The sequence below is a fragment of the Rhinolophus sinicus genome, linkage group LG07, assembly GCF_036562045.2.
Source record: "Rhinolophus sinicus isolate RSC01 linkage group LG07, ASM3656204v1, whole genome shotgun sequence".
Lineage (NCBI taxonomy): Eukaryota > Metazoa > Chordata > Mammalia > Chiroptera > Rhinolophidae > Rhinolophus > Rhinolophus sinicus.
This window is the reverse complement of record NC_133757.1, coordinates 79,484,977-79,510,791: the sequence shown is the minus strand read 5'-3', so window position 1 is coordinate 79,510,791 and position 25,815 is coordinate 79,484,977. Positions and strand designations below refer to the sequence as shown.

General features: G+C 51.9%; 1 protein-coding gene across 14 annotated transcripts in view; it reads left to right on the top strand.

Moving 5' to 3' along the window:
* MYO9B (myosin IXB) overlaps positions 1–25,815 on the top strand; it is a 79,741-nt gene that overhangs the window by 15,386 nt on the left and 38,540 nt on the right. For all 14 annotated transcript variants that reach the window (XM_074337955.1, XM_074337951.1, XM_074337952.1 and 11 more), the window contains exon 3: positions 23,377–23,471. In XM_074337955.1, coding sequence (XP_074194056.1) covers positions 23,377–23,471 — 95 coding nt within the window. The remainder of the gene's footprint in view (positions 1–23,376; positions 23,472–25,815) is intronic.

The window sequence follows — 25,815 nt, the reverse complement described above, 5'->3', positions numbered from 1 at the left end:
CCCCTATCGTTAGTGTGTCAAGTTTGTTGGAATTGATGAGGCAAGGTTGACACATTGTTATTAACTAAAGTCTGCCGTTTACGTTTGGGTTCACTCTTGTGTTGTACATTCTGTGGGTTTGGACAAATGTAGAGTGGTACATAGGCACGGTTGCAGTATCATACAGAGTAGTTCCCTTGCCCCCCAAAATCCCCTGTGTTCCGCCTGTTCATCCCTCCCGCCTCCTAACTCCTGGCAATTACTGATCTTTTCACTGTCTCCATATATCAGAATGTCATAGGTGGAATCATACAGTCCGTAGCCTTTTCAGAATGATTTCTTGCACTCAGCGACATGCATGTAAGATTCCTCCATGTCTTTTTGTGGCTTGAGACCTCATTTGCCGAGTAACACCCCTTATCTGGAGGTGCCACAGTCTGTCCATCTACAGGACCCCAGACCAACCCCTCCACAGAGTTAGGGATATGGGGATCTTGCCCGCCTTGACTTCTAGCTTCTGCCAATCCCCCCAAGCTGAGGGCTGCCGTGCAAATTCACTGAAATCACATCTAGGCTGCGCCTGCTGAATGAATACATTTCAGTTCCTCTTCCTCCCTGATGATTGCTGAGATCATCAGCAAGAAATTCATTGGGGCTGCACAGCCTGTCCCTGGGTCAACACCAGGAGCCAATTTCTATCTTCTCCTATACAGATTGTCATTTCTTGTGCAAATGAGTGGGGTTTTTTTGTTTTTGGTTTTTTTTGGTGTGTGTTTTTTTTTATTGGGGAAGGGGAACAGGACTTTATTGGGGAACAGTGTGTACTTCCAGGACTTTTTTCCAAGTCAAGTTGTTGTCTTTTCAGTCTTATTTGTGGAGGGTGCTGTTCAGCTTCAAGTTGTTGTCCTTCCAGTCTTAGTTGTGGAGGGCGCAGCTCAGCTCTAGGTCCAGTTGCCGTTGCCAGTTGCAAGGGGCGCAGCCCACCATCCCTTGCGGGAGTCGAACCGGCAACCTTGTGGTTGAGAGGACGCATTCCAACCAACTGAGCCATCCGGGAGGCAGCTCAGTTCAAGGTGCCGTGTTCAATTTTAGTTGCGGGGGGCGCTGCCCACCATCCTTTGCGGGAGTCGAGGAATCGAATTGGCAACCTTGTGGTTGAGAGCCCACTGGCCCATGTGGGAATTGAACCAGCAGCCTTTGGAGTCAGGAGCATGGAGCTCTAACCGCCTGAGCCACCCGTGGCCCTTGTGCAAATGTTTTAAAAACTACTAAGTAACTGAACCGTAGAATGGACATTTTTCTCTATAATGCTGTGTACCATGTTTGCATTCCCTCCTCTATTCCGAACGTCTGTTCATTCTGCAACTATTCTTCACACAAGTCTGCCGTGTGCCAGGCGCCATTGTTGGCACTGGGCTCTGTGGTGGTCAAAGAGGACACAGGCCTGCCCATGCAGAGCTGTCACTGTGGAAGGAGGGCACGGCTAGTGCAAAGGCCAGGAGGCTAGACCACGCCTGGTGTTTGGGAAGAAAGGCAGAGGCTCTGGAGGGCACAGGAAGAGGCTAGAGTGGGGTGAACGAGGGGCAGAGTGGGAGATGGTGGGGACAGAGAGGTGACAGGCAAATCATTCATGGCCTTGTGGGCCGTGGGAAGGGCCCTATAGGATGTGGGAGCCAAGAAGGGTATCCCAGGTTTGATTGGCCTCATCACAGCTGTGAAGCCACCGGTGTCCCTACTGTCCTCCCAGCCAGGGCCAGGGGCCACAACAGGTGCTCTAGGCCATTGCATGGGTGTGTGGCACTGCAGTCCCAGGTAAAATGGTGCAGGTTGTCAATGACATTAGAAATTAAGAACATGAATGACAGGGCAGACCCAATGTTGACCTAGTGGCCATTCACCCCTCACAGAGCCAGCAGGCAGGTGGGTGTGGTCCAGGCCGTGCTTGATGAGGATGCTGAGCCCCAGGTCTCAACGAGACACAGCAAAGAGGCAGGATTGGCACCGTGGCGTCATTTCCTTTCTTAGCTGGGGACCACCCAAGATACCCGGATGAAGTTCTGTGACTGCCATAATCAAGGACGACAGACGGGGGGGGGCTTCAATCACCAGGAGTTTACAGGTGTTCCGCGGTCTCCAGGGGGGTTGGTTCCAGGACCCCCTCAGATACCCAAATTCCCAACTAGTCAAGTCCCTTGTATAAAAAGGTACAGTAATTGCAGGTAACCTGTATTTGCATATAGGCTCCCGCTGGGTGTGCCTACACGTCCCTTCATTCCCAGGGATGTGGCAAATTCAAGTTTTGCTCTTTGGAACTTTCTGGCATTTTTTTTTCCCCCCTGATATTTTTGATCCTCACTTGGTTGAATCCCTGCGGCAACTCCCGTGGATTCAGAGGACCAAGTGTACCTTCTCGCAGCTCTGGAGGACAGGTGTTGGAAGGGCCGCGCTCCCTCTGGAGGCGCTAGGGGAGGACCCTTCCTTGTCTGCTCCAGCTTCCGGGGCCTCCAGGTGTTCCTTGGTTTGTGGCCTCAGCACCCCACTCTCTGCCTCTGTTGTCACGTGGCCTTCTCTTCTTATCAAGACACCAGTCATTGGATTTAGGGCCCATCCTAATCCACGATGACCTCATCCTGACTAATTATGCCAGCAATGACCTCATTTCCAAGTAAGGCCATGTTCACGGGTTCCGGGGGTTCTGGACATGGACATGTCTTTTGGGGGACACAAGTCAGCCCACAATAAGCAGCCCCCATGGAATGACAGCTGGTGGCGTCTGCTGCCTTCTTCCCTGAAGGCCACCCCAGCTCAGCAGGCATCCTGGAGGTCCACATCCTGAAGGCCGCCTGGTTCCTCCCCTGCACTTACCCCTGAGGGATGCTGGCACATTGTCTGAGGGCCGTTAGTCACCCTCCATGGCAGGCGTCTGCTCCCTGTGAGTCAGAAACCTCTGACCTCGCCTGGCTGCCTCCCTTGAGCCTTGGTGAGAGCCGGCAAGGCCCAATTACCCCGATGGTTAGGATCTGCTGGAAGGAGGTGCCCACGCCAGCTTCCAAAACCGGCTTCAGCAAATCCACGTCATAGCCATATACAAGCTTCCTGGGGCGACCTTTTGGAAAGTGAGAAGATTGTTTTCATGTAGAGCTGGGCTTCCCAGTTGAGGCACTGCTGGCATCTGGAATCTTGTCTTTCTCTGAGGTGGGACCGTCCTGGGCACTGCAGGGTGTTCAGCAGCTGCCCTGGCCTCCACCCACTAGGTGCCAAGAGCACCTCCTCCCCCCAGTTATGACAACCGAAAATGCCTCCAGACGTCATCAATTATCCCCTGGGGGCAGAATCTCCCCCCGGGTGAGAACAGCTTTCTTGGAGTCACAGTTTGTGATCCCATGAGACCCAGTCACCATTTCTTTCAGCGGCTGACTGTTGACACCCTGTCCATTGGTCAGCCCCAGCCATTCAGAGCTAAACCAAGGGGCACTTTCTCATAACAGAAATCACTCGTTATCAGCCTCTGGGCCCATTTGGGTGTCAGGGTTCAGGTGCCAGTTTCCATCTGTCATCTCTCTGAGTCCTCACAACAGCTCTGCTCATTTTAAAAATGAGAAAACAGCCACAGGGAGGCACGTGAGTGTACCAGTGTCCTGAGGCTGCCGTCGACAAAACACCACAAACGGAGAAGCTTAAAACAACAGGAATTTATTCTCGCACAGCTCAGGGGACCAGAAGTCCGAAATTAAGTTGTGGGCAGTGTTGGCTCCTTTAGGAGGCTGTGAGGAAGCATGGGTCCCACGCCTCTCTCCTGGCTCCTGGGGGCTGCCAGCAACCCTTTGGCATTCCATGGCTTGTGGCCGCGTCACTCCGGCCTCGTCCTCCGTCCCCACATGGCCTTGTCTCTGTCTGTCTCTGTGTCTCTAATCTCCTTTCTCGCATGAGGACATTGTCATTGGATGTAGGGCTCACCCTCAATCCAGGACGATCTCACCTCGAGATACTTACCCTAATTGCATTTGCACAGACCCTGTGTCCAAATATGGTCCCATTCACAGGTTCTGTGAATCGAGACTTGGATATATTTGGGGGGAGGGGAGGACATAAGTCAACCCACTCCAGCCTGGGCTCCCCAGGCCACGCCGCAGGCAGCTGTGTCCTGACCACGGTTGGAAGCCGGCTGGAGTACCAGCCTAAGTTCATGATACCTCCCTGTGTCTGTGAAAGATTTCCTCTCTCTCCTCAGCCAAAGACCGGCACCACTGGCAGCATCCGGGACTTTTTCTCAGCTCCCAGAAAGGAGAAGTTGAGTTGTTTTGAGGTTTGGGTGTCGCTGGGTGCCCCCCCTCCCCCCGCCCCCGGACGCAGGTTGCAGCCTTGCTGTGCAATTCTGACCAGAAAACAGGAAGGGGGCACTGTTCCAATCAGCTGATCCGTCGCCTGCCACAGTTAACTGCTGCTGTCAGTTTCACACGATGTCACTTGGCTGTGCTCAGCGTGCTGCAGCCTGCCCTCTGAACCCCCTCCCTCCCGAAACACAATATGCGTGTGGGACAGTTGCCTGAGCTCAGAAAAACTGAAGGTGCACATGGCAGGCTCACCAGGGTGGCGTGCGGTCTGGCGTCCTCCTTCCTGCATGCTGGGGTCCCTTCTCGAGTGCCCTCAGAGAACCTTGCCACACCAGATGCAGCAGCCCAGGGCCCAGACCTCAGAATCGAGGCTGAGGATGGGGGGCGCATAAGGCCCAGGTTCTCTTTGTCTTTCCTGAACTGGAACAAATGCCACCAGCGTTCACAGATGCATATAGGATTTTAATTTCGAAAGCAGAAATGAAACGAGGATCCTTGCTAACTGGGTCATTTTCCCAAGTGGCCAGAGGCTGCTGTATGCTAGGGTTTGGGGGCTTCATGTAGCCGCCATGCCCTGGCCCACAGAGTGGAGGCTGAGAGACAGTGATGCCCCAAGCCACCTGACACACCCACAGGAGGCCAGTGACCTGGGACAGCGAGACACGGAACTTGCTGCTGCCTCTGGGGGCCCCAAGGTACTGGGATCTGTGCCAACCTCAGTCCTAAGCATCTTCCCCCTGAGGGCCCCACAGACCCAGTCTCCCATGACCCCAGACTTCCCCTGGTCCCCTCCACAAGCTGGGCCTCTGGGTCTGTTCCCACTACCCTCCATCAGCACCGGGCCACCCGCCCAGGCAGGTCACCCAGAACTACATGTTATCATCTAACCTTGACCTATGCCCTCAGGGACACCTGCCTAGGCCATATCCTTCCCTCCCACAGGGCACTGATTGGCCAGCCACTGCCCAGTGTTAGGGTCACACAGGCAAAGTCACTCAGCCAGGATGACAGATAGAAGGTTCCAGAATGAGGGGTGTGCCTCTGCAATTAGAGTTTCTGTTTCAGAGCTTTTCTGAGATATAATCCACCCATTTCAAGTCAACAGTGTTTTTTAGCATATTCACTATGTTGTGCAACCCGCACTTCTATCTAGTTCCAGAACATTTTCATCACCCCTAGAAGGAAACCCCATTAGCAGCCACTCCCCATTTCCCCTCCCACAAGCCCCTGGCAACCACCAATCTGCTTTGTAGCGCGCTCAGAAGTTGTCCCTCACCCCCTGGTCAAGGCTCAGACTGGCCTGGGCCATCCTGGAGGCTGGGCAGCTGACTAGGTCAGCAATATGAATATCAGGGTCACCCATCATTGGGAGAGGGGAAACGAGAGCCCAGGGTGGGATCCGGGGAGAATGGACAGTATAGGGAGATACGATGGTTCAGGAATTGGGAGGAGAAGGTGCCGTGTGGCGTGGAGGCCATGCTCCTGAGAGCCCATGAGGGAGGTAGGCCCCACCCAGGCCACTGCAGGGGCCAGGAATAGAATCTCTGGCTGCTTCTGTCCCTTGGCGTGGCCTTCTAAGATGTTTGAGGACGTAGTTTGGGGGGACCTTGGGTTGACAGAGCAGCCCAAAGGAAGGGTAGGAGCTGAGGCTGGAACCCTGGGCAGGAAGAAGACAGGAGCAGGCAAATTGCACAGCAGATTGGAGGGTGAATAAGGCCACTTGTCGACTTCAGGCCTCATGTAGGGACAAAGGCCGTGCTTCCTCGACACCGACGCCTGGGCATCAATGGATCCTTCTCTGGGGTGGGACGTCCTGTGTACTGTAGGGTATTGAGCAGCAGCCCTGGCCTCCACCCACCAGGTGCCTCCTCCCTCCCCAGTTATGACAACCAAAAATGTCCCCAGACATCACCAAGTCTCCCCAGAGGGGAAGAATCAGGCCAATTGAGAATAAGTTTCAGGCCAACTGCATGCAAAGACCGATTTCAGTTTAACAGATGTTCTGTGCCTAAATAGTTTCATATTTTGGGGGGTAACATCTTGCTGTTGTTACACATCAACCCACCTGTGTTCAGTGCTGTCTGTCGCATCTCGGGGTGGCTGGTGGTCCAGGGAGCAGTCCAGCTGGTGTTCTCATTCACTCTCCGAAAGAGGTGGCTAGTGTTGGTCTTTCCTACCCCCACTCCACCCCACATCCCCACACCCCCAGCCAGCCACAGCCAAGAGAATGGGCCCTGCACACCCATAACAGGCAACGTCCATCCCGCTTGTTTTGTCTTCCAGGAACTGAGTGACATCTTAAAATGTTATTTTAAGAGCTGCTCTTTGATGCTGATTTGAGGACTCCGCCCCCCTCCCCACCCCCCAGCTGAGAAGTCACATGCTCCCTGCAGGTTTTATTGCGGACAAATGTAATGAAAGTGCTTCCACTGGTTTTCTGATCGTTTGTGTTGGTTCTTCTGCATTGGAATTTTGTCACCCTTTCACCCCATCCTCCTGGGGTGACTTTCTGAACCTAATGCCAGGTGTTAGCTATGGTTCTACCGCTCTCCCGTCAGCATCTCCTCCACAGGAAACAAACCAGGGCCGCTGTGGTGGTTTTGGCTGCCAGGGGGCACACGTGGTTATCGGCCCCCTTTGGCAAAAATGTGACTCGTTTTATTATCACTTTTGGATCCACCTGGGTGCTCTTCTTTGCCTTTTTCCTGCCTTTTTCATGTTGTTTTCATTTGTTTTTAACATCTTTCTTATTTGAGGCTTAATTTCTTTTTGTACATGCTAGGAATTGGCAGACTACAGCCCACAGGTTAAATCTGCCAGTGCCTGTTTCTGTAAATAAAGTTTCATTGGCACCCAGCCCCATCCCTCGTTTACATATTGTCTGGCCTGTTTCTATAAAGTTTTATTGCCTCCAAGCCACACCCACTCATTTACATATTGTCTTTGGCAGCTTTCAAGCCTCAACAGCAGAGCAGAGCAGTTGTGGCAGAGACACCATATGGCCTGCAAAGTCGAAAATATTTACCACCTGGCCCTTTACAGGAAAGATTTGCTGAGCCTTCATACCTCCAAGTACACAAAGAAAATTCCAGAACATTCCAGTTAGTTTCTGTATGCATTCTTCTCACCTTCTGCTCAGCTCTCCCTTCCTAAATTTAAAGAAACCAGATTCCCACCTTCATTCCAGACGACTTGTATCACCAACTCAAATCTTTCTGCATGTATATCCGTGCCACATGGTATAGACACATGTCTGTAAACATCGCCCCACAGGGGTCTGTAATTTATAGATCACGCTGGGGGAGTGATTTATCGTAAGAAATATACTTGGGGTTTGGGGGTCCCATTCCCGGCACAGAGCTCCTAAAATCCTTAGACTTTCCTAAGTAATGAGAGTGATCGAGGTGTCTTTTGTTATGTTAATGAGATGGCAGAAAGCACCTAAGGATGGATGCCGGTTCCCAGGAGAACCAGCCACGTGATTAGAGGGTTAGAACTTTCATTCCCACCCCCTGACCTCCATGGGAGGGGAGAGGGACTGGAGATTGACTCGATAGCTAATAGCCGGTGATTTAATCATCTGTGCCTATATAATGAAGCCTCCGTGAAAGCCCAAAGAGAGGGAGTTCAGAGAGCTTCTGTGTTGGTGAACACAGGAAGGTGCTGGGAGGCTGGGAGGCCCAGAGAGGATGTGGGAAGCTCTGCGCGCCTTCCCCATGCCTGGCCCTCTGCGTCTCTTCATCTGGCTGTTCCTGAGTCGTACACTTCTACAGTTAAACCAGCGATCTAGTTAGTAAACTGGTTTCCTGAGTTCTGTGAGCTGCTTCAGCAAATTAATAGCACCCAAGGAGGGCATCGTGGGAACCTCCAATTTATAGCCAGCCAGTGAAAAGCGCAGGTGACAACCTGGACACGCCATCAGCATCTGAAGGGGAGGCAGTCTTGTGAAACTGAGTTCATAGCCTGTGGGATCTGACACTATCTCCAAGTAGAGTTAATTGAGTTAAATTGTAGGCTACCCAGCTGGTGTCAGAGAATTGCTTGGTGTGGGGGGGAAAACCACCCATCGGAATTGGTGTCAGGGTCGTAGGGTTTTAAAGCGGTTTTGGAGGGTTGGAAAAGGAAGCCTGTGATGTAGACGTCCTGGAGGATCCTGGCAGGGTGGGCTCCACCTTGCGGCTCTGTGTCCCGCCGGCAGCAGGGAGTGTTTTTACGGCTCTGACTGAGGGTGGTTGGGGCTGTGTGAGGCCCCTCACTGTCGTACACCCTCATGGGAGGCCCTGGGAGGGTTTCCAGCCAGTTGCACCTGGGCCCTGAGGCCACCTGCATCCACGCAGTTTGCCAGGGGCACAGCAGGATGAGGACACCACCCCAGACCCCAGTGCCTCCTGGACTTTTCCTTCCCCACCAACCCCGGATCCTCCTTGAGCTCCTGGGAGAGGCAGCCTGACCATGCTGGGGGAAGGCCGGAAGTACGCACCCGGGGTCACAGCACCCCCAGAGGAAGCTGGCATCTGTGGTGTCGGATGTGTGATCAGGAGGATGCTCTCTGGATTCCCCGGGGGGGTGGGGGGGGCTAGTGATTCAGCAAGAGAAGGAGCCTGAGGACAAGCTTCTCGAGCCCCGGGCTGGGGTGGCAGCGTTCCCAGCCCCAGTGCCTAATGCAAACCAGCAGGCACAGGTATTCCCATCTCACCACGGGGATGTCGCAAGGCACAGAAAACGGGGGGAGCAACTGCAGGAGCCACGTGGACCAGAAGGAGGGAGCAGACAGGGTAACCGACATCCAAGAGACTGTCCCGCTGAAAAATGGGGCCACGTCCGAGTGGAAGGGGTGCAGAAGAAAGAGAGGGTGTCTGTGGGGTTACAAAGAGGATTGGGGTGTCGAGGGGCTCCTGGGAGTACCAGGGAAGGGACGACCACCCGGAAGGCAGAGCCCACCGCGCTCCCTGCCCCTCCTGTGGCTTCGAAGTTGTCTTTCTGGCCTGCTGTGTACAAGTACCGAGCCCTGACACTTCGCAGTGATCCAAGACTATTTTAGACAAAGGGAGAAGTTATATTTTTGGGAATGCTACGTCTAAGAGAAGAGTGAAATTATGGGGTATATTTTAGACACCCAGCAAGGCCTCCTTAGAATTTGCAGAAAGAGTTGATTAAAAGGCGAAGCATCGCTTGGGCCTGGGATACCCCTGCCAGAGCCAACGCCCTTTCCAAATGTTCTGGATGCTTTGCTGTACCAGGGCTGGGCTGTGAGTGGGGGTATCTGTCTAGCTATCAGCACTATCTGCCTTGCGGGTCATTGAGCAACCACAGGGTCTGGCAGTCAGTTTATTTCCTAGCTCTTATCCAGGATGGAGTGGCTCCCGTACCCTGTCCCCAGAGTCACTGGGGAGCTGCCCTCCGAAGTTTCCTTCTGTATCAGTCAGTTGCCCGTTAAGACCCTGGTTACCCAGGGCCCCCGGAGGTGGCCTGTCTTTGGAAAACCAAAGGTTCGAGTGTGAGTCTCGCAGTTACCTGCCCAGCCGCTGCCCAGCCTTGTGACTCTGGCTCATGGCTGCTGACCAGCTGCTCCTGGGTGAAGCGGAGAGTGGCCCCACTTGTCAGTGGTCAGGCACTGAGGCCCAGAGCCTTCCGTGGGGGTTCTCAGGAAAGACTAGATGATATCATCACCCCTTTGTGGCAGAGTGAGTCACAGCAACCTGTGAGAATTTAGAGCTCCATTTAGCCCTTTTTTTTTTTTGAGATTTTATTGGGGAAGGGGAACAGGACTTTATTGGGGAACAATGTGTACTTCCAGGACTTTTTTCCAAGTCAAGTTGTTGTCCTTTCTTTCTTAGTTGCGGAGGGTGCCGTTCAGATTCAAGTTGTCCTTTCAGTCTTAGTTGTGGAGGGCGCAGCTCAGCTCCAGGTCCAGTTGCCGTTGCTAGTTGCAGGGGGCGCAGCCCACCATCCCTTGCGGGCAGCCTTGTGGTTGAGAGGACACGCTCCAACCAACTGAGCCATCCGGGAGCTCAGCGGCAGCTCAGCTCAAGGTGCCATGTTCAATTTTAGTTGCAGGGGGCGCTGCCCACCATCCCTTGCGGGACTCGAGGAATCCAACTGGCAACCTGTGGTTGAGAGGACGCGCTCCAACCAACAGAGCCATCTGGGAGGCAGCTCAGCTCAGGGTTCCATGTTCAATCTTAGTTGTAGGGGGCGGGGCCCACCATCCCTTGCAGGACCCGAGGAGTTGAACTGGCAACCTTGTGGTTGAGAGCCCACTGGCCCATGTGGGAATCGAACCGGCAGCCTTCGGCGTTAGGAGCACGAAGCTCTAACCGCCTGAGCCACCGGGCCGGCCCCCATTTAGCCCTGCTTAACGGCACGGGGATCTATAGGAAAGCCAATGTTAACTGAGTGTAAGCCTCAGTTCTCAGCCAGGGGCGATTCTGCCCCCAGGAGGTGTTTGACACTGTCTGGAGGCTGGCATCTCATGGGCAGAGGCCAGGGATGCTGCTCAACGTCCTACAGTGCACAGGGCAGCCCCCTCCGCAAAGAATGAGCCAGCCCCAAATGCCAGCGGAGACAAGGCTGAGAAACCTGCTCTAGTTTAGGCCCCTTTAGGCTATACTGTTGAAAATCAGACCTGGGGCTCTGGACAGTCTGCAGGGAGCCATGGAGATCCCATAACCTGGACAGTGCTGCTCATTGGTGAATGTTAGTGAGATTGTGGGAGGGGAGAGGGACGACAAGGACACGCAGCCCCTGAGGGAATAGCTCCGGTTCTGCCAAAGTGCCTGAACTAGTTCTCACCCCTCAGCATGTGACCACACCCCTCCCGCCGGAATTTACCACCTGCAGGACCTCAGGGCCAAGAGCTGCCCCCTGCCAAAAAGTCAGGTGTGGGACCAAGCAGCCCATCTCAGCTGCCCGCGTGCTGTGTGACCTACAGCAAGTCAACCTCTCTGCTGCCTGATATCTCCTGCCCCAGGGCCTTTGCACATGCTATACTCTCAGTCTGGCATGCTCTTGCCACCATCATCTAGCTAAGTTCCTCCTCAAGGTCTATTGGGAGAGTCAGAGGACAAATCAGGAATGTCCCATGGTCAACAGAGCCAGCACGCATTGTGGCTCCTGCCACCTGTATGCTGAGGCTCGGAGGGCCATTGGCTGTTCAGGGTCCATTTATTTTCTTATAGCAAGCTAATCTAACTCAGCAGCCCTGGGTGTCAGCTGCGGAAAGGACAGGGAATGAGTAATTGCTGAAATGAGGTCACGGTGACACCAAGGTAAGGGCAACACCTTGTTGGGAGCCCAGGGTGGCCCTCCTGTGCATGCTTGGATTTCCATGCCCTTTCCGGAGCTGCCAGGGAGGGGCCCTCCAAAGAAGCAAAGGCTAGAAGCAGGCCTATGATGGGAAGTCGAAGAGAGAGTTGCATCCCCCCGAAAAAGAGGTAGCTGGGGGTACCTTCCTCTGACCATCGCGGGTATCACAGGGCCTTTGCATCCAGTGGTCCTCCTAGACTCAGGTCAGCACCGGCCGTGGCTCCCCCAACTCAAGGAAGATGGAGTCCACCAAAGGCAAGCAGGCTGTTGCTCCTGCTGCCCCTTTTCAAGGCAGAGTGGATACAGTGGAGATTACTCAGCCATAAGTAATGAAGGCACATGCTAGGACATGGATACACCTCAGAAACATTATGTTGAATGAGAGAAGCCAGACACAAAAGGTCACCTAGTGTATGATCCCGTCAATAGGAAGTGTCCAGGACAGGTAAATCAATAGAGACAGAAGGCAGGTAAGTGATAGCCGGCGCTGCTCATGGGTACAGGGTTTCCTTCTGGGCTGATGAAATGTTCTGGGACTACATAGAGGTGACAGTTGCACAACATAGTGAATGTGCTAAATGCCCCCAAATTGTACGTTAAAATGGTGAATTTTACATTATGTGAACTTCAGCACAATTAAAACAGAAATACAGAACAGGCTTTACACATCTGGAACACTCCCTGCTGGGACCCAGCACATCCAGCTTTCAGATTCTTTCCCATAGATCTTATCTTGCTGCTATCAGTAGCTAGAGACGGGAGGATTATAATGAATGCAAGTTTCAGTTAAATTCTGTCACGTGCGCTATTCGAGATGTGCTCGAAAAATACAGTGAGTGTTTAAATAAAAGAATTATTATAGCAAAAGACACATTGCCATTAATCACCCTCAGAACACTCCCCCTCGCTTCAAACACACTTATCCCATCATTCTTGCCACTCTCTGAAGCAGTTCTGGACGTCCTCTTTTGTGAGTGTCTTTACTTCATCCTCCATCATGACAACGCTCTGTATCACACATCACTTCTGATAACAGCAATTTCTGTCAAATAAAAACATTACGGTGTGTCCTCATCCACCTTATTCACTGGATCTGGCACCGTGTGACTTCTGGCTCTTCCCCAAAGTCAAAATGACCATGAAAGGAAAATGTTTTGAGTCGATTCAGGACATCGAGGCAGCCACGACAGTGCCACTAAAGACACAAAAGAGGACTTCCTGGAACTGCTTCAGAAAGTAGCAAGAACAATGAGATAAATGTGTCCAAAGTGAGGGGGAGTATTTTGAGGTGGATTAATGACACCGTGTCTTTTACTGGAATAAATATTTTTATTTAAACATTCACCGTATTTTTTTTTATCACATCTCGTATCAGCAGACAGGAGCCCAACTGTCCTAAAGTTGGTTCTGTTGGCTCTGGCCTCTTTGGTGGGCCTTAGCACCATCTCTCAGAGCCCAACAGGAGCCCCTGATCCAGCAGTGGGACACGGGACTGGGTTGGGGTCAGACTTAAGCCCTGTCCCTGAGGAGCAGGCCACAGATGGAATTTGCCCAACAAGGGTGGCAAGTGTCTCCAACATGTTTTATCCAACCCACGTGTCTTGAACATTACCATATCTGCCCATGGAAGCCCACTTTGGACATTTCGCTATGTTCATTGATGAAACTCCTGATGTTGAGTGATCAAATTAGCCAAAGTGGGTTTGCAGTAGCCATTCCTGAGGTATATATGCTGGGTTAAGCAATTTAAGCTTAAACCCTTATCAAGTGGCTTAGACCAGAGATCTGCAAACTGTTTCTGTAAAGGGCCACATAATGAACGTTTCTGGATTTTAGGACCATGCGATCTCTGTTGCAACAACTCAGCTCTGCATTGTACGTAGAGCAAAATCAGCCACAGACAATCTGTAGTGAATGGGTAGGGCCGTGTGCCTATTAAAACTGTTTACAAAACAGGCGTTGGGAGAGAAACATCAGACAGACCCAAATTGATGGACATTCTACAAAATACCCAACCAGTCCTCAAAACTGTCAAGGACTCAAAACCACGGAGATTAGAGACAAACTGAGGATATCCAAATAAATAAAGTATGGACTTAGATATCAATAATGTACCAGTGTATCAATCAGTATTGGTTTATTAGTCGCAACAGATACACACTGTGATGTTAACAACAGGAAAGACTAACTGCCAGGTACATGGGAATTCACTGTAATATTCTCACAACTTTCCTGTAAATGTAAAATTAAAAGTTTATTTGTTTTAAAAAGGTGTCAAGCTAGATTTGGTCCATGGCGCATAGTTTGCGGACCCCCAGCTTAGACAAGCTCTCACTACATCGATAAGGCGTGTAAAGCAAATCTCAGGCAGATGAGGTCGTGGCAAACTGAACTTTGACCCTAATGCACCTCCATCCTCTCCCACTTCCCCATGTCAGTCGGCAGTGCCATCGTCAGTGGTCTTTGGTCTTTCCTCGCTGTCACTATATCCTGTTCTTTCTTCCTCTGAAATGTTTCCCACTACCGCCTGGGCTCTGGCCATGGTGACCCCACTCGTATATGGAGGTGACAGCATCCTGACGCTGTGGCAGTGTCCAGAGCACCAATTTCCTGGCCAGGCTGGCAGCCCCTTGTCAGGAAGTTGACTTAGGCCTCTGAGCTCAGTTTCCCCACCTGCCTAATGGGCAGACAGGCCCTTCTCAGGGCTGTGAGAATGCAAGCATAGCTAAGAGGTGGCTCTCAGCAATGGTTTCTTATTCTGTGCCTGTTTCTGCATCATCACAGGAACCGGGTTTCTCCTCCCTCAACCCTCCACCTTACTGTACCACGTAGGGTCAGGGTGCAGGTGGGGAGCAGCCAATCTTGGTGAGGCCCAGGAGTATGAAAGTTGCCCATCTCGCAGGGCTAAGCGTTAGGAAAGCAGTCGGATTAAACTAAGTATATGGAGAATGAAGCTCTTTGCTCTGTCCCGCCCTTGACTATCTCAACCCCTACTCCAGATGTTCAAGAAAGAGAGAGAGGTGTAAACAGACATCCTCATGCTTGATTTCTCCCCAGAGGTACTTCACACTCATGATAAGCCCTAAAGCAGTAGTTCTCACCCTTCCAGGAATCAGAAGAACCCCCTCCAGCTCTGGTTTAAGAATGTAGGTTTCTCAGCCTTTCCAGAAATTCTACAACTGTGGGATGGGGCCGAAGACTATATTTTTAACAAGCCCCCACAGCCCACACTTGGATTCTCAACATTTTCTCTCCCTCACCCCAAACCACAAGAGCTGCACAGTGGTGACTCACTGGAGGGAAGGGGCAATTCCCCTTGGCAATTCCGACTCTCCTTTCCCACTGCTGTAAGTCAAGGTGCCCCAGGATGACTGATTTGCCAACCCCAGTTAGAGAGGGTGACCTCCTCCCTGAGGGTGTGGGGCCTGCAGGGAGGGTGGTGTCCATCCACCAGAACCCATGGATTCCCCTCTCCCCGGTGCATCCCACCACACAAATGCAATGCAAACCAGTTGCAAAGTCAGGTTGAAAGTCTTGCAAGGGTGCAGGATTTCAGGCAGTCATCGAAAGTGACCTGGAGCATTGCTCCAATCCCCAGTCTCTTAGCCACACTCCCAAGCAGCAGAGAAGCAGAGAGCTAATGATGGATGGAATGAGCCCATGGGCTGCTAAGTTTAAATGAGCGCAATCCAGCTATTAAAAGGAGAAGATTTTCAGCTTGGTTTATGAAGCAGAGTTCAACTCTATGCCTTATGAACAAGACACACCTTAACTAAAGTGGTTCCGGCAGCTAAAAATAAAGGGATAGGCACGGGTGGAACAGGCAGATAGAAACAGGAGGAACAGAGCTGTAATTCTGACATGGAGAAGGTAGAAATAGGTCCTCTGAACTTTACATGTGACGAAGAAGTTTTGTCATAATGCAAATGCCTCAATTTACACTCAAGGTATAATAGTTGTCAATGAATATGCACCAAACAATAGAACCACTGCCTTTACAGAGTGGAAATGACAAAAAAAAATACCAGAAAAAACAGATACGTACAAACACACAGCACAAGGCTGGTTGAGTGTTCATTAAAAGGCAAGGATGTGTTTGAGGCAGATCTTGTGGCCATATAGCAAACCCTTTGATTTGGGAATAAACCTTAAGTATTCACAGAATGTTCTCAAAATTTATTCCTTATAAGGCCACCGAGAAAGCATCTAGAATTTCCAGAAGTAGAAATATTACAAGCAACATTCTTAACAGTGATAAAACTAGAAATTAATTTTTTAAAGGCTCTTCCACATGGAAAAAATTTTTTTAAAGGAAAAGTAAACTTCTGTTAAACAACTCTCAGATGAACAGGGATCTACAAACCAAAACTACAGATTTTCTAAAAGTGACAAAAACAATATCAGAATCCACAGGATGTTTTTAGAACAGCAATGAGAGAACATTTCACAGCCATAAACACTTATGTCCATAACGAATGAAAATAAGTGTATTAATTTCACAACTCAAAAACCTGAGAAAAAGAACTAAGCAAACCCCAAAGAGAATGATTTAGGTGTCAAATGGATGGACCCTCAGGGATCTTGATGCATTCCTCAAATATTTTTGGTGCAGTAACAACCAAGCAGGACCCTCCCCCATCAGAGCTTGATCTGTTTTTTATTCCTTCTATGATCTAGTGCATGGTTTGTTTCATCATAACCTAAACCAAAATTTAGGAAAATATGAGATACAATCAATTGTTTCATACTTTTTTTTTTCTTCTTTTTTCCCCCCAAGATTCCCCTGGCCCACCTCCCTTTCACCCCCACCCCAGCAGGGTTTGTCATGAAACTTTGGCCCTTGGTGAGAATCTGTCCCCTTTACAAGGGCCTCGTCTTGCCCCAGGAGCCCTTGCTGCGTTTCCAGTGTTTCTGTCCATGTCTGTAGCTGACAGCACTATTCTAGATAGGAGTGACAGAGTCTGTTATGAACTGGGGGCGTCAGGTGAGGTGAGTGTCATGTCCCATTGTCACTCGGCTCTCTGCACAAGCCTACAGCATCCGTCTGTCCATCCACCCATCCAGCAGCTGGCTGTCAAGAGCCTGCTTGGTGCCCCAAGCCCCTTGGGCAACCGGAAGAGAATAGAACCAGGCCAGAGGCTGGGTGTCAGCCAGGCCCTGAAGAGCCTCTACTTCCTCATCTATGTGTCAGGGAGCCATGAGGTTGGAGGGGACTCCTCCACTTCCTGCCCTGCACCCGCAGTCCCACCGAGCTTGCAGCTGCCACCCGCATGGGTTGGTGGGGTTTGGGGGTCTTGCCTCCTGCCCCACAGCTGCCTCCTTTCACTGCAGTCACCAGTACTCCTTTCCCGTCGTCATTCGTGTCCTCATCCGGCATGCTCCTTTCCTGGAACAGGCCGCCTCCTCCTAAACCCAATGCTCCCTCCGTGGCAGTTCTGTGGAAAGTGCATCAGCGGTGCTTCTCACTTCCCCACCTCCCGCGCCCACCAGCGTCCAGGGAGCAGGTTTCTATGTCTGTCTCTGGCTTCATAGTGTCCCAGCTGCGCCCCGGGGGAGACCAGTTAGCCTGTGCCACACTCACCCCTCTCATGCTCTCTCATGTTCAGCCATCATGTGTCTGTCAGATACCACGTGTCTGAGTGCCTTTCCCCAGCCCCGGCACTGCCCTGGCCCCTTGGGGAGAAGGGAACGTTTAACTGAGGGCCCCCTAATTCAGCAGGGGCACAATTTTCCTGTAAACAGCCGAACGGAGGGTCAGTATTTTCAGCTCTGCCAGGCCAGCCTCCATCACAACGACTCAACTCGGCTTTTCAGTCCAAAGCAACCGCAGACCCTAGGTAAGCAGACATGCCTGTGCACCGACAGAACGTTCGTAGACACTGAAAGCCAAATTTCATCTCATTTACTCACACGTGTTATGAAATAGTCTTCTTTGGATTTTTGTTCAAGCATTTACAAATGTGGAAACCATTCTTAGCTCCCAGGCTACACCGAAACAGGTGGCTGGCCGTCATTTGCCGACCCTGCTGGCAGTGTCCAAGCCTGCCCCTGCCCCACGTCAGAAGGGCGTCCTTCACGCAGCCACGTCCATTCGTGTACAGATCGTCTGTGGCTGCTTGATGCTACAGCAGGGTGGAGCTGTTGCAACAAGAGCCCCAATATTTATTACTTGGCCCTGCACGGAACAAGTTTTCTGGCCCCTGATGCACAAGACAGTCTCCTGTCATCAAACTACTCTGGAAGGCAGGGGTTTTCTCTCTAATTTTACAGGAGAGGAACCTGGAACCAGTTAACCCCAGTTAACACCTCCCAGTTGGGCCAGGGTTTGTTCCCCAGCATTTCCACGCAGGAAAGCCCCAGCCCTGACTCAATGGCCCCGGGCTGTTTGCTAAGCCAACTCAGCAGAGCAGATCCTCCAGACTCTTCGGTCCACGTGCCACCTGGGCGGGGGCACGGCCCATGGCGTTCCCGTGCTCCGTGCAGGCCTGGCACAGCCGTGGGACGCCTCCCGGGCCTCCTCCCGCAGGGTCTGACCATCGTCCACGTCCTCACATAGGCACCACTTATCAGTGGGTGTGGGCTGAGCACTCTCACATAGAAAGGTACCCAGGGTCATGGAAAACACTTGGGAGAATAACTTGGGTTCCAAGCTGTGGGACTACTGTGCCAGCACCAGCTTCCGGTCACCCTTGAGTGTTGAGTTCTCCCCACCAGGCTGGAGTGGGAGGCCAGGAAGCGGCGGGACCCTCTCTCTTTCTCGGCCCATTCTTTAGGCTCTGTCGTGGCCTAGTATTTGCCAATAGTCTCTTACGAATCTCAGCCTGTCCCGGCAACACCAGTCGCTTCTCCATCTCAGTGCCTGGCCCTGACCAGACACAAGATCCCAAAACCCTGCCTGGCTCGTGGCATGAGAGGAAGAACAGAGGCTTCACCCAGAGGTGGCATTGCAGAGGGAAGGGCACCATCAAGGCAACAGGAGGCAGCAGGCTGCCCATCCTGCCCAGACCGGTTGTGGGTGCTCCCAGAGGCAGTGTCATCCAGTTTCAGCCAAAGTCGATGTTCGGGGCATCCCTGGTGGCGCCCACAGTGAGGAGTTGTCTGAGGCTAGAACCGTGCCAGGCACACAGCCGCTGATCAGTAAATTGTTGTTAAGTGAATGAACGAATGAGTCAATGCGTGAGTGAATGAATGCTATCTCGTGAACCACAAACACAGGAAGTGAGGTCCTTGTGGATAGAAGATTAGGAAAACAGAGAAGGCCAACCCCACAACCAAGACAAAGCCACTAGGATGACCTAGAACTTTCCTCCAAGAAAGGATGGCCTCAAGTAAATCTGGGGGTGAGGGAGTTATCCCAGATCTGGCTCCCTTAGTCTGGCTGGAAAGGTGACCGCCCTGTGCATCAAAGCTAGGGGACTTCTGTCCAGGGGACCCTGACCAGGGCTCGCCTGTTGACATGAGAAACAGGTTAGTGTTTACCTTTCGAGCTCATTCCTCAGGCTTCGAGTTCTGACATCTGAGAGCAAAACGTTGTAGACCTAATAAGATCCACTCAAGGCTTGTTTGGTTTGCATGTGGGATGCAGGAGAGGCCAGGTGTGAACTCAGAGAGGGCTTGCGCCAGGGCGGGCAGGCGACCCGAAAAGTCCCGCGCCCGCTTGCCTGGCCCCAGGCACTGAGAACAGGTCTAAAGACGGAGCCCAGGCTGCAGGGACTGAGGGCCCAGTAGGCGGGGCGTGGGCTGGTAGTGGGGGCGCTGGGTTATGTCCACCACCTGCTCTTAGACTTCGGGGAGGTTAGATTTCTGTGCCTCGGTTTCCTCATCTGGAATGGGGAGGGCACATCTGTTTCTTAGAGAAGTGCAAGCAAAAGGAAGAGGAGAAAGCCCATAGCAGGCCTGATGTGGGTCTGGTACACGCCATGGTTATTGTGTGATGTCATCACCATTCTGTCTCAGATATTTACTGTGCATCCTAACCAAGAGAAGAGCCATCCTGTTTACGTAGAATATGCACCTTCTAGAAATTTCTGGCTAAGTAGGATGTGCATCCCTGGATGTCTCCAATTTTAAAAACTGAATCTCTCAAAAGAAGAACCCCAAGGACAAGGGCAGTTGGAAGACAGCCGGATATCTCCCGCCCGGCTCTCAGCATCCCTGGCAGGGTGGGGGCCACACAGTACCCCCTTAGGCCCAGGCCTCGTCTACCCCTGTCAGAGGAAGGTGGGTGCAGCTTCTTTGTTAGTTTTACCTAGAAACCACGACCCAGGGCAGGGTTGAATCATAGGGTCGTCTCTGTATGTTTTGTTTTCTTTCTTCTGTTGGGTGAACTTTTAATGTGGTTCTACATATTTTTTTCCAAAGTGCACAACTTACATTAGAAACATGTATTTTATATTTCTGGCCTGGTGGGCAGATGGCATAAACATGTGGCTTCCCCAGCCCCAAGGCCAGATTACATCGCATCCTTGCTGGCGCCCGTGTCCTGCTTCCTCCTGTCCACCCCCAGCCCCACATGATCCACTGGGCACACCAGCTACCCTTGTGCGTGGAGGCCATGCAAGTGCCCTGGCCTGTCCCGGGAGCAGCTACACAATAGCTCCCCTCGCAGGGAGTGCCAGACCAGCGTTTCCTCCTCCTCGGATGTATAATAGCACCAACCGGATATTTTTAGATTGGCTTTGAAAAGTCGCAGTGTGCTGAGACCGCATACCAGACGCGTGAGGTCACTGGGCCCCTCACTAGTAATCGCAGAACCAGAGAGTGAGTGGGCCCCACATCCCCAAGACATTCCCTCTTCTCTACAGGACGCCAGACCTGGCTGTTTCCTTAGAAATCACCACGGAAATTTGTCCCAAGTTCACAAGAGACTGTCGCTCTTCGGGGTGCAAATGCACATTTCCGGGGTGCCTCCAAGGCAGGCCCTGGACCTGAGTGCTGCGGGGACCCAGCCCAGAGGCCTGTTGACCCAGGACAGAGCCCTACGGGGTCGGGCATCGCTTCACCATCTGCTTGTAGTTAGAACAGGCAGGACTTTCATGCTCACCCACAGGAGTTCAGTTTAGCACAGAGAAGTCGTGTCCTCAGCTCCTGTGCCACCCCACAGGCTCTGCGGAGCATGGAATGAAAGAAGATAGACCCACTGTCTTTCCCAGAGCATACATCGAGAGCTCATGGGCTTTGCCTGACACAACAAACACAATTCTAAGGCTGAACTTAGGGGAAACTGAAGATTAAACCTAGAAAGACAGTTTTCTTCCCCAGAGGAGCCCTCGGCTCCTACAGTGCATGTGGGGGCCCTCATAACAGGAGGAAGAGTCCCAACAAGGCCCAGACGGCCCAGCCCTGCAAACCCGCATCTGTAGATAGCAGTGCTGCCCAGCCATCGCTGGGGACAGTTTTGGTTGCCCCACATGTTCTGATATCTGGCATGCAGAGACCAGGGACACCGCTCGATACCCTACAGGGCACAGGACAGTCCCACACCAGAGGATGATCCAGTCAGCAGTGCCAAGGAAGGGAGCCCTGCACTGGGTTCCAGGGACACTCGGGAAAGCAGGGCAGACCCAACAGCTGGTGCAGTGCAGCCACTGGCCGACAGCTCGGCCACATGCGTCAGGACCTGGTGACAAGCCCAGTGTTTAATCAGACCCTCCAAAGAATTTTTCAAAACCCAGCAAGTGATGGGTCCCAAGGGAGATTTGTGAAAAAGAGGAAGGCTTGGCTCTGTGGCCACTGTCTGACAAGAAAGTGCCTCCTCAGGCTGGATTACACCCCCACAAGGCCTTGAGGAGCCCCCCAAAATGCCCAGCTGAGACCCCCTTCACAGTGCAGGCCAGGTTGCCTCTCTGGGGCTCCCCTTCATTATCACTGCCCTGCTTGGTGACTTTGTGGTTGGCTCGGGTTTTACAGGGAGGTCTGTTCCCTAGGTCTGGAAGCCCTGAAGCAATGGGGCAAGAATTTGCTCGTCCCATGACCCCCTTAGCCAGGAGCGTGAGTAGCATGTGGGCCCAACCGGGATCCCATCCTGGTCTCAGGCTCTGCTGAATGGAGCCATTCTCTAAGTAAGTGTCTTGGGCCTTCTCGCAGATGCTTTTTTTAGACAGGCTTCTGCCTTCCGGCTGCCCCCATCAGGAGTTCTCATCAGTGATCCACCTGCACCCATCCCCTGCAGAAGGACGCCTTCAAGAAAACCCAGTCTCTCCATGCCAGCACGTCTCCCCGTTCCTGACTCCCCTGCGAGCCTGGCCACCTCTCTCTGCCCTGCCCTCAACCCCCCAGCCCTCCATCAGATCTGGGTGGTAGCCTTGCCACCTCCTCCCCACGGTCCTCACCCCCCCCCCAACCTCCCCACACAGCTCAGCCTCCTCAGAGGGAAACACTGTCAGTCTGACACTCTTCTTGCTACTGCCAAGCTTCCCTTTCCTCGTGTGACTCTGGGGTGTCACCCCCCCATGTCACTCTTTCCCTGGCCCCACCACCCCCACCTCAGCCAGCCCTCAGGCACCTCCCCTTCCTCTAGGCTTCATCACACCCTCTCCCTATCTATTAATCCCTTGGACAGTGGGTACCAACTGCGTGAGAAGGGCACCCTTGGGAACCTGGGTGGGGGATAATCTGTGTGGTGGTCACATGGGAGGCCCCAGGAGGAACCGTACCATGCTGCAGGCTTCATGAACTATGCATACTTTCCTTTTCGTATTGGGAATGAAGGCCTGATTCATGCCACAACGCAGGTGAACCCAAAAAACATCAAGCTGAGTGAAAACATCCAGATGCAAAAGACTAGTGTATGCCCCCACTCAGTGAAATGTCCAGAACAGGCAAATCTACAGAGACAGGAAGCAAATGCGTGGTTCCCAGAGGCAGGGGGAGGGGAGATGGGCAGTGACTCCTAATAGGGCTGGGGTCTCCTTCTGGGGTGGTGGAAATGTTCTGGAACTAGACAGAGGTGGTGGTGTGAAGGTACTAAATGCCACTGAATTGTTCACTTTAAAATGGTTAGTTTTATGTTTCACCAATTTTACTCCAATTAAAACAAATAGTTTGCTGTGAACTGCTTGTCATCCCACAGAATTGCATGATCTCTCCAGGGTGAGACCTGCTCCCTCACGCCCAGTCTGGTCCCTGGAGGCTGAAGCTCATATCAGCCCAGGGTCTGGCAAATTCCTTCTGGAACGAGCCAGATAGTAAATATTTTCGGCTTTGCAAGCCAGACAGTCTCTGTCACAGCCTCTCTGCCGTCGCAGCACAGAAGTAGCCGTAGACGATCTGTAAATGAACAGGACTGGCCGTGTGCCAGGAAAACCTCATTTATGGACACAGACGTGAATAGAATTTTCACATATCAGGAAATATTACTGTGCTTTGAGTTTTTTTCTTTTAAGCCATTTACAAATGCAAAAACCACAGTTGACTCATAGTAGGCAGTACGAAAACATGCAGCAGACTGGATTCGGTGTACAGGCTGGAGTTTGCTATCTGAACCGTTGTAACTAGGAAACAATTCTGATGACTGACATTTTTCACGTCTGAGACTTAAAACGGGAGACCCTCCCACAACCCAAACAGAGATGAAGAGTGAGTATGTTGGAGCGCACCTGGGCTGCACACCTTTCTGTTCTCCATTTGTCACCTGGGCCACTGAATGACTTCCAGTACGAGTGTCTGTGATACCCCAAGGGAGCTCCGAGGCTCCAGGCTGAGGCCTGTAGAAATTTCCTCCTCACCATCTGAAAATCTATTTGTGTTTTCCTCACAGGCTTTTGGGAATGCCAAAACAGCCCACAACAACAATTCCAGCCGATTTGGGAAGTTCATCCAGGTCAACTACCTGGAGAGTGGCATCGTGAGAGGGTGAGTTGGCAGCCACCCACGCTGTGCACACCAGCTTTAGTCCAGGGTCCCGCAGGTCCCTGCCTGGGAGAGCCAACCCAAGAATGGACATTTGGGAATCGTGCAGGGAAGCCCATGGGATTTTAAGTCCTTGATGTGAAGGTCTGAGCACTGGGTCCAGGTGGGAAGTATAGGTGGAGGAGAGGCAGCACCTCCGTACCGACCCTGCCGTCCCAGGGCCTTGAGCATGGACGCAGGCCCTCCTGGAGTGACCACAATGAGCTGGAGGTGCCAGTGTGCTGGGGTTTACCGAGAACAGGCAAGGACAGACCAACCTGTTTCCTAGTCTTGATAAGGTTTCTAGTTTGGTCAGTCTGGGTTGCCACAGGCAGAGTCAACGTGAACTCTGGCATTTGCCAAACATGTGCCTTTTCAGCCAGAAGGAGATGTGATACGGGTACCATGTTTCCCCGAAAATAACATTGGGTCTTATATTAAGGTTTGCTCCAAAAGACGCATTAGGGCTTATGTTCAGGGGATGTCATCCTGAAAAATCATGTTAGGGCTTATTTTCTGGTTAGGTCTTATTTTCGGGGAAACATGGTAGCAAAGTGAGGCAGTTGTCCAGGGAAGTACTAAAGGGCGGATGGGTGGGTGAGTGGATGGATGGATGGATGGATGGATGGGCAATTGGATGGAAGGATGGATGGATGGTTGGATGGGTCAGGGGATCGATGGATGGATGGATGGATAGATGGGTGAGTGGGTAAGTGGTAACTGGTTGCCTGGTAGAAGTGTGAAACAGACCAACATTTTGTGCGAGAAATGTGAGTTCTTAGGTGTAGGCGCAATTGCTGCTATTAACTGTAACATTGAAATTGTATTCATTTGCACTCTGGGCAGTAGTTACGCTTATGAAAATATCTGACAGCTTTGTGCAATGAATTAATGTTATAAGGAATTATCTATGTTGTCATAATTTTTAAATCATAACATTACAGAATTCAGTTCTGTAGGATTTTTTGTTTTTAAAAAGTATATATTCTGTGCGGTTTCAATTGGTTAAAAAAAATGTAATTGTGATTTAATACTGCATAGTGTTTTTGTTTTTTTGTTTTTGTTTTTTTAATGCAAAGACGGTCTTATGAGCCAATAAGACTATTTCAAAGTAAAAGGAAAAAAGGCATTTTGGCAAAATCCATTGACTGGTTACTCAAAGAAATCCTTCCCCCCTCCACAATCTGGTGTGAGAGTCTTCAGTGGCAGTGGGATTTGTAAAGGTTTCAGTGGTGCTCTGAGCAGCAAGGTGAGAAGCCCCAGATGTTGGACAGACCTGAGCAACCAGGTACCTAGAGGCCGAGAGAAGGCACGATCGTTTCAGGAAGGAGGAGGTCCTCAAGGGTGATGGGGAGTGGGGGGTGATTCCAAACTATCTAGATTTTCCTGTCCATCTAATGATTGTTCCAGTTGACAGTTCTATTCAAACGTAAATGTTGTTTTCACAAATCCTTTGGCCTCGGGCTTCCCTTATTCCTGCTGCCCAGGCTCTGACAGGCAGTGGTGTGGGGAAGAGGCCTTCAGTAAATGGCCTACTCCGGCCCCTCAGTCCTTCTGGGTGCTAGGAAGCTGGTGATTCTCCTCACGGCCTCAGCCCTCCCCCCAGGCCATCCAGTGGCCCCGCCCCAAGAGCTGCTGGGCCCCAACTCAGCATCTGTGTGGGCACTACCACCCACCTTCAGGGTATGCCACCCATCGTTAATCAGAGACACCTGGAGCCACCCTGTCCTACAGGCTTCGGTCTCTTCTCTACGCCCTCACCCCTTATTTAAAATGTTTTCTCTCCCACGGGTCCAGTAGGAGATGCCCAGAATATCTGACTGGGCAGCCAACACAGAAACGTACTATTTCTACAGTTCCAGGGCCTCTCTTGCCGAGAGCAGAGAAGCCAACAGGCTGCTTCACGTTTTCCCGGGCTGGCGCTGCAGGCCAGACAGACATCAGGGCCTTTGCTCTCAGTGGGCCCTGCTCCCCTCTTCCTTCCCCCAACTCTCCTCCGTGTGGCATCGTAGGACTGCTGAAGCAAAGCGCCACACACGGGGTTACTTAAACCAACAGGAGTTTCTTCTCTCACAGTTCTGGAGCCCAGAAGTGGGAAATCAAGGTGTGGGCAGGGCCACACTCCCCCCCGATGCTCTAGGGCAGGATCCTTCCTGCCTCTTCCAGCTTCTGATGGTCTCAGGCATTCCTTAGCTTGTGGCTACATCACTCTAATCTCTGCCTCCACCCTCACACAGCCTTCCCCTCTGTGTCTCTCTGTGTCTGTGTCTCCTCTTCTATCTTTTAGGACACTTGTCATTGGACTTAG